Raw genomic sequence first — 14,438 nt, 5'->3', positions numbered from 1 at the left:
TCTTCAAAATTTGCAGGCAGCATACCCCTTCTCCTTCGAGCTGTCCTGGATGAACTGAAATTATTTTGGAACTTGCAAGCGTACTTCTTCTTCTGCTTCGTCTCTGTTATGTTTTTGGACATTACTACTTGCCGTAGTTTTCAAGCAATGCATGATGGGAATCCGGATGTTGTGTGTCAGTGTATTAACCTGCCGGATGGAACAAACACACGCTGAGAAATAGCTCCGTGCATGCCTACTTTATGGGTTATGGATAAACCTATGGATAACAGAGACATATATAATAGTCTCCTTTTCAGGTGGGAGAGGACGCTATAGGCCGGGTGGAAATCGGAAGAAATTCGGGAGAATGGTTGTCACGGGAGATTTCCGGGAGGGTCACTGAAACTCGGGAGTCTCCCGGGAAAATCAGGAGGGTTGGCAAGTATGAAAATAAGGCCTCGAATGATAAAAATAAGTAAAAAAAACAAACAAATAAACTTGTTTTTAGATAGAATTCTACATGTTGTTGGCTTAAATTAGGTTTAAGTTTAGTGTTATATGCACTAAAGTGCAGTATTTGTCTTATTTTCTATCCATCCATCCATTTTCTTCCGCTTATCCGAAGTCGGGTAGAGGGGGCAGCAGCCTAAGCAGGGAAACCCAGACTTCCTTCCCTCTCCCCAGCCACTTCGTCGAGCACCTCCCAGGAGATCCCGAGGCGTTCCCAGGCCAGCCGGGAGACATAGTCTTCCCAACGTGTCCTGGGTCTTCCCCGTGGCCTCCTACCGGTCGGACGTGCCCGAAACACCTCCCTAGGGAGGCGTTCAGGTGGCATCCTGACCAGATGCCCGAACCACCTCATCTGGCTCCTCTCAATGTGGAGGAGCAGCGGCTTTAGTTTGAGTTCCTCCCGGATGGCAGAGCTTCTCACCCTATCTCTAAGGGAGAGGAAACTCATTTTGGCCGCTTGTACCCGTGATCTTATCCTTTCGGTCATGACCCAAAGCTCATGACCATCGGTGAGGATGGGAACGTAGATCGACCGGTAAATTGAGAGCTTTGCCTTCCGGCTCAGCTCCTTCTTCACCACAACGGATCGATACAGCATCCGCATTACTGAAGACGCCGCACCGATCCGCCTGTCGATCTCACGATCCACTCTTCCCTCAGAACTCACACAAAGCTACTAAATTGGGTGAAACAAGTGTAAAGACGAATACATGGGTGTCATTTCCTTTTTAGAGGACTCCAATTTTTTTTAAATTGCCCACTTAAAAGGCCGCAAAAAGGCTTTTCCTTGCAGTGATTATGAAAACATTCCAATTTACTATTATTAATCTTACTTCGCGGAAATCCATTTGCTGTGGTCGGAAACCCCCACAAAAATGTCAATGATAATGAGGGCGGTCGCATTTTCCGCTCCCTTCTTCTCTCTGCTTGCTTTCTTTGTTTTGTCTCGTCTACACTTTTTCAAAGCCTCGTTCTTTGCGCTCTCCTCCAAATCTACACAAAACGACACCTGGAGTCGAACTTTTGCTTGCATGCGGAATGGCCCCATGCCTATGGGCACTACATCAACACATCCAAGACAATGGGCATATACACACAAACAGAAGCCTTCACCACTGCTTGATTCCCTTATGGAGTTTTTTTTTTAACCACTCCAGACTGAGGCCCCTTAGGAGCCCAGACTAGATTGTATTTTTTTACTCCTCTTCTTCCCCAGCGTTTTACCTTTTTCCCACCTTTCGCGGCAACCCATCTGCGCTCCTGTTCTGCAACCCAGTGCGCTTTTTGTGTTTCTAATCTTGAACGGGTTTGTGCTTAAAACCTAGTTTCTTTGTACTTGCTGCAATGATAATAAAGACCTTTCCTAGTCTATCCAGATTGCTAAGAGTTAGCACGGTAACCACCTGCAAGGAGTCCTTTTGATAACGTTTGCTTGAATATATATTTACTATTTTTAACTTAGACATATTTTATTGATCCCCAAGGGACAAAGTTTGGCATGTATGCAAAATGGTAAGGCTAGCCCCTGGCAAGATAGCAACAGTTGGTTTAGGGCCGAAATGCTAATATGCTAACAGTTGAGATGCTAGCAAAATGGCACAAAGTAACCGGCAGAAGTTGGTGTGACTAAACCTGTGAAAATGTTGTAAAATGTATAAATAATATTTACCGCCTTCTTAGTGATTCTTAGTGGTTCTTGGCTTAGTGGTTAGTGTCTGCCCTGAGATTGGTAGGCCGAGTCATACCAAAGACTATAAAAAAATGGGACCCATTACCTACCAGCTTGGCACTCAGCACAAAGGGTTGGAATTGGGGGTTAAATCACCAAAAATGATTCCCGGGCGTGGCCACTGCTGCTGCTCACTGCTCCCCTCACCTCGAAGGGGATGATCAAGGGTGATGGGTCAAATGCAGAGGATAATTTTGCCACCCATAGTGTGTGCGTGTGACAATCCATCCATTTTCTACCGCTTATTCCCTTTTGAGGTCGTGGGGGGCGCTACAATCGGGCGGAAGGCGGGGTACACCCTGGACAAGTCGCCACCTCATCGCAGGGCCAACACAGATAGACAGACAACATTCACACACTAGGGCCCATTTAGTGTTGCCAATCAACCTATCCCCAGGTGCATGTCTTTGGAAGTGGGAGGAAGCCGGAGTACCCGGAGGGAACCCACGCACTCACGGGGAGAACATGCAAACTCCACACAGAAAGATCCCGAGCCTGGATTTGAACCCAGGACTGGAGGAACTTCGTATTGTGAGGCAGACGCACTAACCCCTCTGCCACCGTGAAGCCCACGTGTGACAATCATTGGTAGTTTAACTTTAACCTAAATGTTGGCGGTTGGTGTGACCCCAGGTTGCAGAGAGTCTCGCTCCAGGGGGTAGGCAGGTGTAAAACCACTCCAAAACTGTCCTTCCTTGTCTTTTTTTCAGGCTTTGTGGAGCTGAGTCTGTCAGACCAGATCCACTTTTGATCCAACTGCTGACGAGCCACATTGAGGCGGGCCAGAAACTTCCATGGTGCTCACAATGTCACATCCGCACATTCCTGCATGGTGGTGGTGCTCATGCGCCTCATTAACACGCTTTGTTATGCACTTCAGACCCAAAATTGGTAGGAGGGGGCGGACGGGGGCGTTTCACCGCAACCCATTCCTACCCAAATTCCTCTTATTGTTGAAAGCAGCAGTGCCAGCGACATTTTACAGCGTGCACACCTTTTCTTTGTTGACAAAACAAACACCAGGGGTGTAGTGTGCATGCCAGGCCACCAGTTGGTGATGTCATCTTACAAAGTAACACAACACACATGCACACCACCAACAGAATGGACTGTGCCATAATAAAACTATGTAGACAAGCTGTCCCCAAACTTAAAAAAAAAAAAAAAATATATATATATATATATATATATATATATATACAGTGGGGCAAAAAAGTATTTAGTCAGGCACCGATTGTGCAAGTTCTCCCACTTAAAATGATGACATAGGTCTGTAATTTTCATCATAGGTACACTTCAACTGTGAGAGACAGAATGTGGAAAAAAATATGTAAGGAATTTTAAAGAATTTATTTGTAAATTATGGTGGAAAATAAGTATTTGGTCAACCATTCAAAGCTCTCACTGGCTCAAAATCTCACGATATATGGCCCCATTCATCCTTTCCTTAACACGGATCAATCGTCCTGTCCCCTTAGCAGAAAAACAGCCCCAAAGCATGATGTTTCCACCCCCATGCTTCACAGTAGGTGTGGTGTTCTTGGGATGCAACTCGGTATTCTTCTTCCTCCAAACACGAGGAGTTGAGTTTATACCGAAATGGATACATGGATGATACAGCAGAGGATTGGGAGAATGTCATGTGGTCAGATGAAACCAAAATAGAACTTTTTGGTATAAACTCAACTCGTCGTGTTTGGAGGAAGAAGAATACCGAGTTGCACCCCAAGAACACCATACCTACTGTGAAGCATGGGGGTGGAAACGTCATGCTTTGGGGCTGTTTTTCTGCTAAGGGGACAGGACGATTGATCCGTGTTAAGGAAAGAATGAATGGGGCCATGTATCGTGGGATTTTGAGCCAGTGAGAGCTTTGAATGGTTGACCAAATACTTATTTTCCACCATAATTTACAAATAAATTCTTTAAAATTCCTACAATGTGAATTCCTGGATTTTTAGTCGTACCTGAAAGTCGGAGGGGTATGGCCACGGGTGTGGTGACCGCCAGTGTCTCTGACCGAAGCCACGTTACTCGACGAGGCAAAGCTAAGGCACCCAGTCGGGCCGGGCTGAGCTTTTTTTTCGGGGGCGGCCCGTCGGAGGAGGCAAGAGAGTCCGCAGCTGCCTCTTTGACAGCTGCACGAGGAACCACGCGAGCTCCGCTCATGTGTACGGTAAAAGCCGACTTATTACCACATTTGTCTCACCGAAACCTGCTGGTTGACAAGTGGTAGAGAACCATGGTCGCCTGACCGCTCTGTTCCATGGTAAAGCTTCACCTTCGGGAATAAATGGGTTGTACTTGTATAGCGCTTTTCTACCTTCAAGGTACTCAAAGCGCTTTGACACTACTTCCACATTTACCCATTCACACACTGATGGAGGGAGCTGCCATGCAAGGCGCCAACCAGCACCCATCAGGAGCAAGGGTGAAGTGTCTTGCTCAGGACACAACGGACGTGACGAGGTTGGTACTAGGTGGGAATTGAACCAGGGACCCCTCGGGTTGCGCACGGCCACTCTTCCACTGCGCCACGCCGTCCCAATGTAAACAAAGAAATACCGGCTGTGTTTGTGTTGCTACAGCCGGCCGCAATACACCGCTTTTCACCAACATCTTTCTTCTTTGACGTCTCCATTATTAATTGAACAAATTGCAAAAGATTCAGCAACAAAGATGTCCAGGATACTGTGTAATCATGCGATTAAAGCAGACTACTTATAGCTAGGATCGGTGCTGGAAGAAAATGTCCGCTACAATCGGTGACGTCAGGCGTACGCGTCATCATTCCGCGACGTTTTCAACAGGTTGCTTCGCAGGAATTTTAAAATTGCAATTTAGTAAACTAAACCGGCCGTATTGGCATGTTTTGCAATGTTAATATTTCATCATTGATATATAAACTATCAGACTGCGTGGTGAGTAGTAGTGGCTTTCAGTAGGACTTTAAAATCATGTTTTTACCTTCACGCCATGTCTGATTCAGTCGCTTTGCACCACGGAAAACAAATCACACCAAAGTCCACGTCTTAAGGGGTGAAGGTTTCAGGTGAGAGAGGACGTTGAAGGCAGTGCCTTTAAGGCACGCCCCCAATATTGTTGTCCGGGTGGAAATCGGGAGAATAGTCGCCCCGGTAGGGGCACTGAAATTCGGGAGTCTCCCGGGAAAATCGGGAGGGTTGGCAAGTATGAGTATGGACTTCCCGAAGACCTGACTTAAAGGGGAACATTATCACCAGACCTATGTAAGCGTCAATATATACCTTGGTGGTGCAGAAAAAAGACCATCTATGTTTTTAACCAATTTCCGAACTCTAAATGGGTGAATTTTGGCGAATTAAACGCCTTTCTGTTTATCGCTCTTTTTGCGATGACGTCAGAACGTGACGTCACCGAGGTAATACAGCCGCCATTTTGATTTTCAACACATTACAAACACCGGGTCTATGCTCTGTTATTTTCCGTTTTTTCGACTATTTTTTGGAACCTTGGAGACATCATGCCTCGTCGGTGTGTTGTCGGAGGGTGTAACAACACTAACAGGGAGGGATTCAAGTTGCACCGCCGGCCCTAAGATGCGAAAGTGTCTGCCGCCAGACCCCCATTGAATGTGCCGGAGTGTCTCCACATTTTACGGGCGATGACAGACATGGCACAGAGATGTATGGATAACCTGCAGATGCATTTGCAACGATAAATTCAACGAAATCACAAAAGGTGAGTTTTGTTGATGTTGACTTAAGTGCTAATCAGACATATTTGGTTGCGGCGTGACTGCCAGTTAATCGATGCTAACATGCTACGCTAATCGACGCTAACATGATATTTTCCGGCGGTGCTAAAGCAGACATGGCACAGAGATGTATGGATAACCTGCAGATGCATTTGCAACTATAAAGTCAACGAAATCACAAAGGTGAGTTTTATTGATGTTGACTGCCAGCTAATCGATGCTAACATGCTACGCTAATCGACGCTAACATGCTATTTGACCGGCGGTGCTAAAGCAGACATGGCACAGAGATGTATGGATAACCTCCAGATGCATTTGCAACTATAAAGTCAACGAAATCACAAAAGGTGAGTTTTGTTGATGTTGACTTAAGTGCTAATCAGACATATTTGGTTGCGGCGTGACTGCCAGCTAATCGATGCTAACATGCTATGCTAATCAACGCTAACATGCTATTTACCGGCGGTGCTAAAGCAGACATGGCACAGAGATGTATGGATAACCTGCAGATGCATTTGCAACTATCTTACGTTTCCTTCCACCCACATTTAATGCGAAAAAAACACTTACCAATCGACGGATTTAAGTTGCTCCAGTGTCACAAGATGCGAAAGTCCTGATTGTTTGGTCCACACATTTTACCGGCGATGCTAACGCAGCTATTCGGCCATGCTATGGCTATGAATAGCGTCAATAGCTATTCGCTCAATAGCTTCAGTTTCTTCTTCAATACTTTCATACTCCAACCATCCGTTTCAATACACGCGTAATCTGTTAAATCGGTTAAGTCGCTGAAATCCGAGTCTGAATCCGAGCTAATGTCGCTATATCTTGCTGTGGTATTCCCATTGTTTGTTTACATTGGCAGCACTGTGTGACGTCACAGGGAAACGGATAGTCGCATCGCAAATAGCGAAAATAAAGCACTTTAAAGCTTTTTTTTAGGGATATTCGGGGACCGGTAAAATTTTGAAAAAAACTTCAAAAATTATAACAAGCCACTGGGAACTGATTTTTATTGTTTTTAACCCTTATGAAATTGTGATAATGTTCCCCTTTAAACGTGTGGAAAATGCTGAAGAAACAAGTCCATGTCAGAAAACCAACAAATGTAGCTGAAGTGCACCAATTTTGTCAAGAAGAGTGGTCACAAATTCAAGCAGAAGCTTCTGGATGGCTACCAAAAGCGCCTTATTGCAGGGAAACTTGCCAAAGGACATGTAAGCAAATATCAACATAATAGACTTCCTTTTTAGGCCAGTTGATCTGCCGCTTCTTTTCTTCTCCTATGTCCCCCCCTCCCTTGTGGAGGGGGTCCGGTCCGATGACCATGGATGAAGTACTGGCTGTCCAGAGTCGAGACCCAGGATGGACCGCTCGTCGGGACCCAGGATGGACCGCTCGCCTGTATCGGTTGGGGACATCTCTACGCTGCTGATCCGCTTGAGATGGTTTCCTGTGGACGGGACTCTCGCTGCTGTCTTGGATCCGCTTGAACTGAACTCTCGCGGCTGTGTTGGAGCCACTATGGATTGAACTTTCACAGTATCATGTTAGACCCGCTCGACATCCATTGCTTTCGGTCCCCTAGAAGGGGGGGGTTGCCCACATCTGAGGTCCTTTCCAAGGTTTCTCATAGTCAGCATTGTCACTGGCGTCCCACTGGATGTGAATTCTCCCTGCCCACTGGGTGTGAGTTTTCCTTGCCCTTTTGTGGGTTCTTCCGAGGATGTTGTAGTCGTAATGATTTGTGCAGTCCTTTGAGACATTTGTGATTTGGAGCTATATAAATAAGCATTGATTGATTGATTGACAGGGTATCTGCAGGTTTCATCAAGTCAAATTTAAGACTTTTCAAGACCTTTTTAATGCCACCTTGAATGAAATTTAAGACCGAAAGAAATAATAAAAAAATCTATAAATATAAGCGACGGTTGGGGATCCCACTGTACTACAACCTCGAAGACAATCAGTCAAGTTGACTTTTTGTATGTTTATTAATAAACAAACTGATAAAGTTCACGAGTGAGGGAAGAGTGGATCGTGAGATCGACAGGCGGATCGGTGCGGCGTCTTCAGTAATGCGGACGTTGTACCGATCCGTTGTGGTGAAGAAGGAGCTGAGCCGGAAGGCAAAGCTCTCAATTTACCGGTCGATCTACGTTCCCATCCTCACCTATGGTCATGAGCTTTGGGTCATGACCGAAAGGATAAGATCACGGGTACAAGCGGCCGAAATTAGTTTCCTCTCCCTTAGAGATAGGGTGAGAAGCTCTGCCATCCGGGAGGAACTCAAAGTAAAGCCGCTGCTCTTTCACATCGAGAGGAGCCAGATGAGGTGGTTCGGGCATCTGGTCAGGATGCCACCCACCCGAACGCCTCCCTAGGGAGGTGTTTAGGGCACGTCCAACCGGTAGGAGGCCACGGGGAAGACCCAGGACACGTTGGGAAGACTATGTCTCCCGGCTGGCCTGGGAACGCCTCGGGATCCCCCGGGAAGAGCTAGACGAAGTGGCTGGGGAGAGGGAAGTCTGGGTTTCCCTGCTTAGGCTGTTGCCCCCGCGACCCGACCTCGGATAAGCGGAAGATGATGGATGGATGGATGGAACTGATAAAGCACCACTCTGCCAAACATCTTATCAAAAATCTTGAGCGATCCAAAAAACTTTGACATCCAAAACAAACAAAGCAACGCCAACGCCAGTAAAAACATAATAACCGAGGTGAGGGTAAAAATATATTACATTTGGTCACTAATAGTGCAAAACAGTATTATAACATCAACAACAAAACACTGAAATGAGCCTCAGTTGGCTGTTCTCATTCACGAGTTCTGCCTCTGTTTTTTTTTCAGCTCACTCATTTTTTCTGTGTACCTCTTGAAAAGATACACAGAAAAAATTAGTAAGCTGAAATCACTCACTTTTACTCAAAGACCTGCCCCGAAAAAAATAAAATAAAACCCGTCCCGACAATTTAAGACCATTGAGTACCGAATTTAAGACCATTTTAGGAATTTCTTTTTAAGGCCTTAATTTTAGACACCTGAATTTAAGACTTTTTAAGGATCCTCGGATACCCTGTAACATTGCTGCATGTATACTTTTGACCCAGCAGATTTGCTCACATTTGAATAAATAAATTCTTAAAAGTACCAAACTTCGTGAATGTTCTTTGTGACCAACAAGTATGTCCTCCAATCACTCTATCACAAAAAAAATAAAGAGTTGTAGAAATTATTGGAAACTCGAGACAGCCATGACATTATGTTCTTTATGTCAACTTCGGACCACAACTGTAGTTAAATGGGAACATTATCACAATTTCAAAAGGGTTAAAAACAATAAAAAATCAGTTCCCAGTGGCTTGTTTTATTTTTCGAAGTTTTTTTTCAAAATTTTTCACCTCCCTTAATATCCATAAAAAAAGCTTTAAAGTTCTTGATATTCGCTATTTCAATCAATGTTTATTTATATAGCCCCAAATCACAAATGTCTCAAAGGACTGCAAAAATCATTACGACTACAACATCCTCGGAAGAACCCACAAAAGGGCAAGGAAAACTCACACCCAGTGGGCAGGGAGAATTCACATCCAGTGGGACGCCAGTGACAATGCTGACTATGAGAAACCTTGGAGAGGACCTCATATGTGGGCAACCCCCCCCCTCTAGGGGACCGAAAGCAATGGATGTCGAGCGGGTCTAACATGATACTGTGAAAGTTCAATCCATAGTGGCTCCAACACAGCCGCGAGAGTTCAGTTCAAGCGGATCCACGACAGCAGCGAGAGTCCCGTCCACAGGAAACCATCTCAAGCGGATCAGCAGCGTAGAGATGTCCCCAACCGATACAGGCGAGCAGTCCATCCTGGGTCCCGAAGAGCGGTCCATCCTGGGTCTCGACTCTGGACAGCCAGTACTTCATCCATGGTCATCGGACCGGACCCCCTCCACAAGGGAGGGGGGCACGTAGGAGAAAGAAAAGAAGCGGCAGATCAACTGGTCTAAAAAGGAGGTCTATTTAAAGGCTAGAGTATACAGATGAGTTTCAAGGTGAGACTTAAATGCTTCTATTTGCGATGCGACTGTCCATTTCCCTGTGACGTCATACAGTGCTGCCAATACAAACAACATAGCGGCTACCACAGCAAGATATAGCGACATTAGCTCGGATTCAGACTCGGATTTCAGCGGCTTAAGCCATTCAACAGATTACGCATGTATTGAAACGGATGGTCGGAGTATGGAGGCAGATAGCGAAAACAAAATTGAAGAAGAAACTGAGGCTATTGAGCGAATAGCTATTGACGCTATTCGGCCATAGCATGGGTGTACCTAATGAAGTGGCCCATATCATGGCTGCCTTGTTAGCATCGCCGGTAAAATGTGCGGACCAAACGATCAGGACTTTCGCATCTTGTGACACTGGAGCAACTTAAATATGCAGATTGGTAAGTGTTTGTTTCGCATTAAATGTGGGTATCTAGTTTCAGATGTACATACAGCTCGCTTAAATAGCATGTTAGCATCGATTAGCTGGCAGTAACGCTGCGACCAATTATGTCTGATTAGCACATAAGTCAACAACGTCAACAAAACTCACCTTTGTGATTTCGTTGACTTAATCGTTGCAAATGCATCTGCAGGTTATCCATACATCTCTGTGCCATGTCTGTCTTAGCATCACCGGTCAAATGTGCAGACACTCTGGTACATTCAATGGGGGTCTGACGGCAGATTTCTTGCCAGTGGTGCAACTTGAATCCCTCCCTGTTAGTGTTGTTACACCCTCCGACAACACACCGACAAGGCATGATGTCTCCAAGGTTCCAAAAAAGAGTCGAAAAAACGGAAAATAACAGAGCTGAGACCCGGTGTTTGTAATGTGAAAATGAAAATGGCGGGTGTGTTACCTGGCTACAAGACCGATAAACAGAAAAGCGTTTAATTCGCCAAAATTCACCCATTTAGAGTTCGGAAATCGGTAAAAAAAAATACATGGTCTTTTTTCCTGCAACATCAAGGTATATATTGATGTTTACATAGGTCTGGTGATAATGTTCCCCTTTAAGAAGATCCAGCTTTGGTCTTTGGAACAAACTTCATCGTCGTTATCTCCTACCTGGCCTCGATGTGGTCGAACAGATGTTGCCAGCGGTCGTTGACGTTGTTTATCTTGTCGTTGACCTCGCTCTGCTTGGTCTTGTCGCTGGCGCTGATGAGCTGTTCCCCCAGCTGCTTCAGGTGGGTTTTGTTCTCACTGAACAGGTTGATCTCCTCCATGCAGTCCTGGAGGTGGACAACGGGGGGGGAGCGTTAAGGCTGGCAATGCAATGCTAGCCCGTAATGGTTCAAGTTCAATCAATCAATCAATCAATCGTTTACTTATATAGCCCTAAATCACTAGTGTCTCAAAGGGCTGCACAAACCACCACGACATCCTCGGTAGGCCCACATAAGGGCAAGGAAAACTCACACCCAGTGGGACGTCGGTGACAATGATGACTATGAGAACCTTGGAGAGGAGGAAAGCAATGGATGTCGAGCGGGTCTAACATGATACTGTGAAAGTTCAATCCATAATGGATCCAACACAGTCGCGAGAGTCCAGTCCAAAGCGGATCCAACACAGCAGCGAGAGTCCCGTTCACAGCGGAGCCAGCAGGAAACCATCCCAAGCGGAGGCGGATCAGCAGCGCAGAGATGTCCCCAGCCGATACACAGGCAAGCAGTACATGGCCACCGGATCGGACCGGACCCCCTCCACAAGGGAGAGTGGGACATAGAAGAAAAAGAAAAGAAACGTTATCGTTTAAGTCCGCGGCGGCTGGCGAACGCTAACGTCAGGGCTAACAGGACAAGATGAAAATCAAAGACTTGAGGATAAAATTAATTATTAACAATTTTTATTATCGTTACCACGTAGCCCACATTGGAACAAGTCCAGAACCAACTTTCTTACCTTGGAATTTGCCTAATTTGTAATGTTTTATCCAGTAGAAATATACCCAAAGAGCTTCGCTTAAGTCCGCCATTGTAGTCGGATGTCAAAAAAGGTCCTTATTTTTCTCTATCCTCTCGGTGTGAGGCAGACTGGCTCGTACAATCTTCCGCTGTTGCCATTTCTAATATAAAGTAGCATGCAGTTTGAACTTGCATCCGTCAGTAGACACGATATGGAAGCGCTAAAGACTACAAAATGGCTTACGGGAGAAGGCGCCGTAACTCTTACCAGAAATATAGATTACTGTTTGAGTCACACTTGGGCAAGCTTTGAAACAGGCAATTAAGTTAAAGTTAAAAGTACTAATCATTGTCACACATACACTAGGTGTGGTGAAATTTGTCCTCTGCATTTGACCCATTCACTTGATCACCCCCTGGGAAGTGAGGGGAGCAGTGGGCAGCAGCGGTGGCCACGCCCGGGAATCATTTTTGGTGATTTAACCCCCAATTCCAACCCTTGATGCTGAGTGCCAAGCAGGGAGGCAAAGAGTCCCATTTTTTTAAAGTCTTTGGTATGACTCGGCCGGGGTTTGAACTCACAACCTACCGGCTTATTAGTGATTCCCAAAGCCCAAAAAAAGTCTGCGGGCTATAGAGCGTTTTCCGTTCGGGCTCCAGTACTCTGGAATGCCCTCCCGGTAACAGTTCGAGATGCCACCTCAGTAGAAGCATTTAAGTCTCACCTTAAAACTCATTTGTATACTCTAGCCTTTAAATAGACTCCCTTTTTAGACCAGTTGATCTGCCGTTTCTTTTCTTTTCCTTCTATGTCCCACTCTCCCTTGTGGAGGGGGTCCGGTCCGATCCGGTGGCCATGTACTGCTTGCCTGTGTATCGGCTGGGGACATCTCTGCGCTGCTGATCCGCCTCCGCTTGGGATGGTTTCCTGCTGGCTCCGCTGTGAACGGGACTCTCGCTGCTGTGTTGGATCCGCTTTGGACTGGACTCTCGCGACTGTGTTGGATCCATTGTGGATTGAACTTTCACAGTATCATGTTAGACCCGCTCGACATCCATTGCTTTCCTCCTCTCCAAGGTTTCTCATAGTCATCATTGTCACCGAAGGTCCCACTGGGTGTGAGTTTTCCTTGCCCTTATGTGGGCCTACCGAGGATGTCGTAGTGGTTTGTGCAGCCCTTTGAGACACTAGTGATTTAGGGCTATATAAGTAAACATTGATTGATTGATTGATTGATTGATTGATCTCAGGGCGGACACTCTAACCCAGGGGTCACCAACCTTTATGAAACCAAGAGCTACTTCTTGGGTACTGATTAATGCGAAGGGCTACCAGTTTGATACACACTTAAATAAATTGCCAGAAATAGCCAATTTGCTCAATTTACCTTGAATAAATAAATCTATATATATAAAAAAATGGGTATTTCTGTCCGTCATTCAGTTGTATATTTTTTTTCCTTATACGGAAGGTTTTTTGTAAAGAATAAATGATTAAAAAAAACACTTAATTGAATGGTTTAAAAGAGGAGAAAACAGGAAAACAAATGAAAATCAAATTTTGAAACGTAGTTTATCTTCAATTTCGACCCTTTAAAATTCAAAATTCAACTGAAAAAAAGAAGAGAAAAACTAGCTAATTCGAATCTTTTTTTTTTTTTAAATGTAAAAAAAAGAATTTATGGAACATCATTAGTAATTTTTCCTGATTAAGATTAATTTTAGAATTTTGATGACATGTTTTAAATAGGTTAAAATCCAATCCGCACTTTGTTAGAATATATAACAAATTGGACCAAGCTGTATTTCCAACAATGACAAATCATTACCTCTTCTAGATTTTCCAGAACAAAAATTTTAAAAGAAATTCAAAAGACTTTGAAACAATATTTAAATTGGATTTGACAGATTTTCTAGATTTGCCAGAAAAATTTTTGGGGATTTTAATCATAATAAGTTTGAAGAAATATTTCACAAATATTCTTCGTCGAAAAAACAGAAGCTAAAATGAATTAAATTAAAATGTATTTATTATTCTTTACAATAAAAAAAATAAATTTACTTGAACATTGATTTAAATTGTCAGGAAAGAAGAGGAAGCTATTTAAAAGGTAAAAAGGTATATGTGTTGAAAAATCCTAAAATAATTTTTAAGGTTGTATTTTTTTCTCTAAAATTATCTTTCTGAAAGTTATAAGAAGCTAAGTAAAAAAATTAATGAATTTATTTAAACAATTGAAGACCAAGTCTTTAAAATATTTTCTTGGATTTTCAAATTCTATTTGAGTTTTGTCTCTCTTAGAATTAAAAATGTCAAGCAAAGCCAGACCAGCTTGCTAGTAAATAAATAAAATTTAAAAAATAGAGGCAGCTCACTGGTAAGTGCTGCTATTTGAGCTATTTTTAGAACAGGCCAGCGGGCGACTCATCTGGTCCTTACGGGTGACCTGGTGCCGGCGGGCACCGCGTTGGTGACCCCTGCTCTAACCACTAGGCCACTACATAATGTGTTTTCT

At 44.4% G+C, this 14,438-nt stretch overlaps 1 protein-coding gene across 1 annotated transcript in view; it reads right to left on the bottom strand.

Annotated features, from left to right (window-relative positions):
- syne2b (spectrin repeat containing, nuclear envelope 2b) overlaps nt 1-14,438 on the bottom strand; it is a 408,840-nt gene that overhangs the window by 65,486 nt on the left and 328,916 nt on the right. The window contains exon 109 of the mRNA XM_061886295.1: nt 11,081-11,247. Within this exon, the coding sequence (XP_061742279.1) occupies nt 11,081-11,247 (167 nt within the window). The remainder of the gene's footprint in view (nt 1-11,080; nt 11,248-14,438) is intronic.

This window comes from Nerophis ophidion, linkage group LG24 (assembly GCF_033978795.1).
Source record: "Nerophis ophidion isolate RoL-2023_Sa linkage group LG24, RoL_Noph_v1.0, whole genome shotgun sequence".
Taxonomy (NCBI): Eukaryota; Metazoa; Chordata; class Actinopteri; order Syngnathiformes; family Syngnathidae; genus Nerophis; species Nerophis ophidion.
This window is presented reverse-complemented; position numbering and strand designations above follow the sequence as displayed.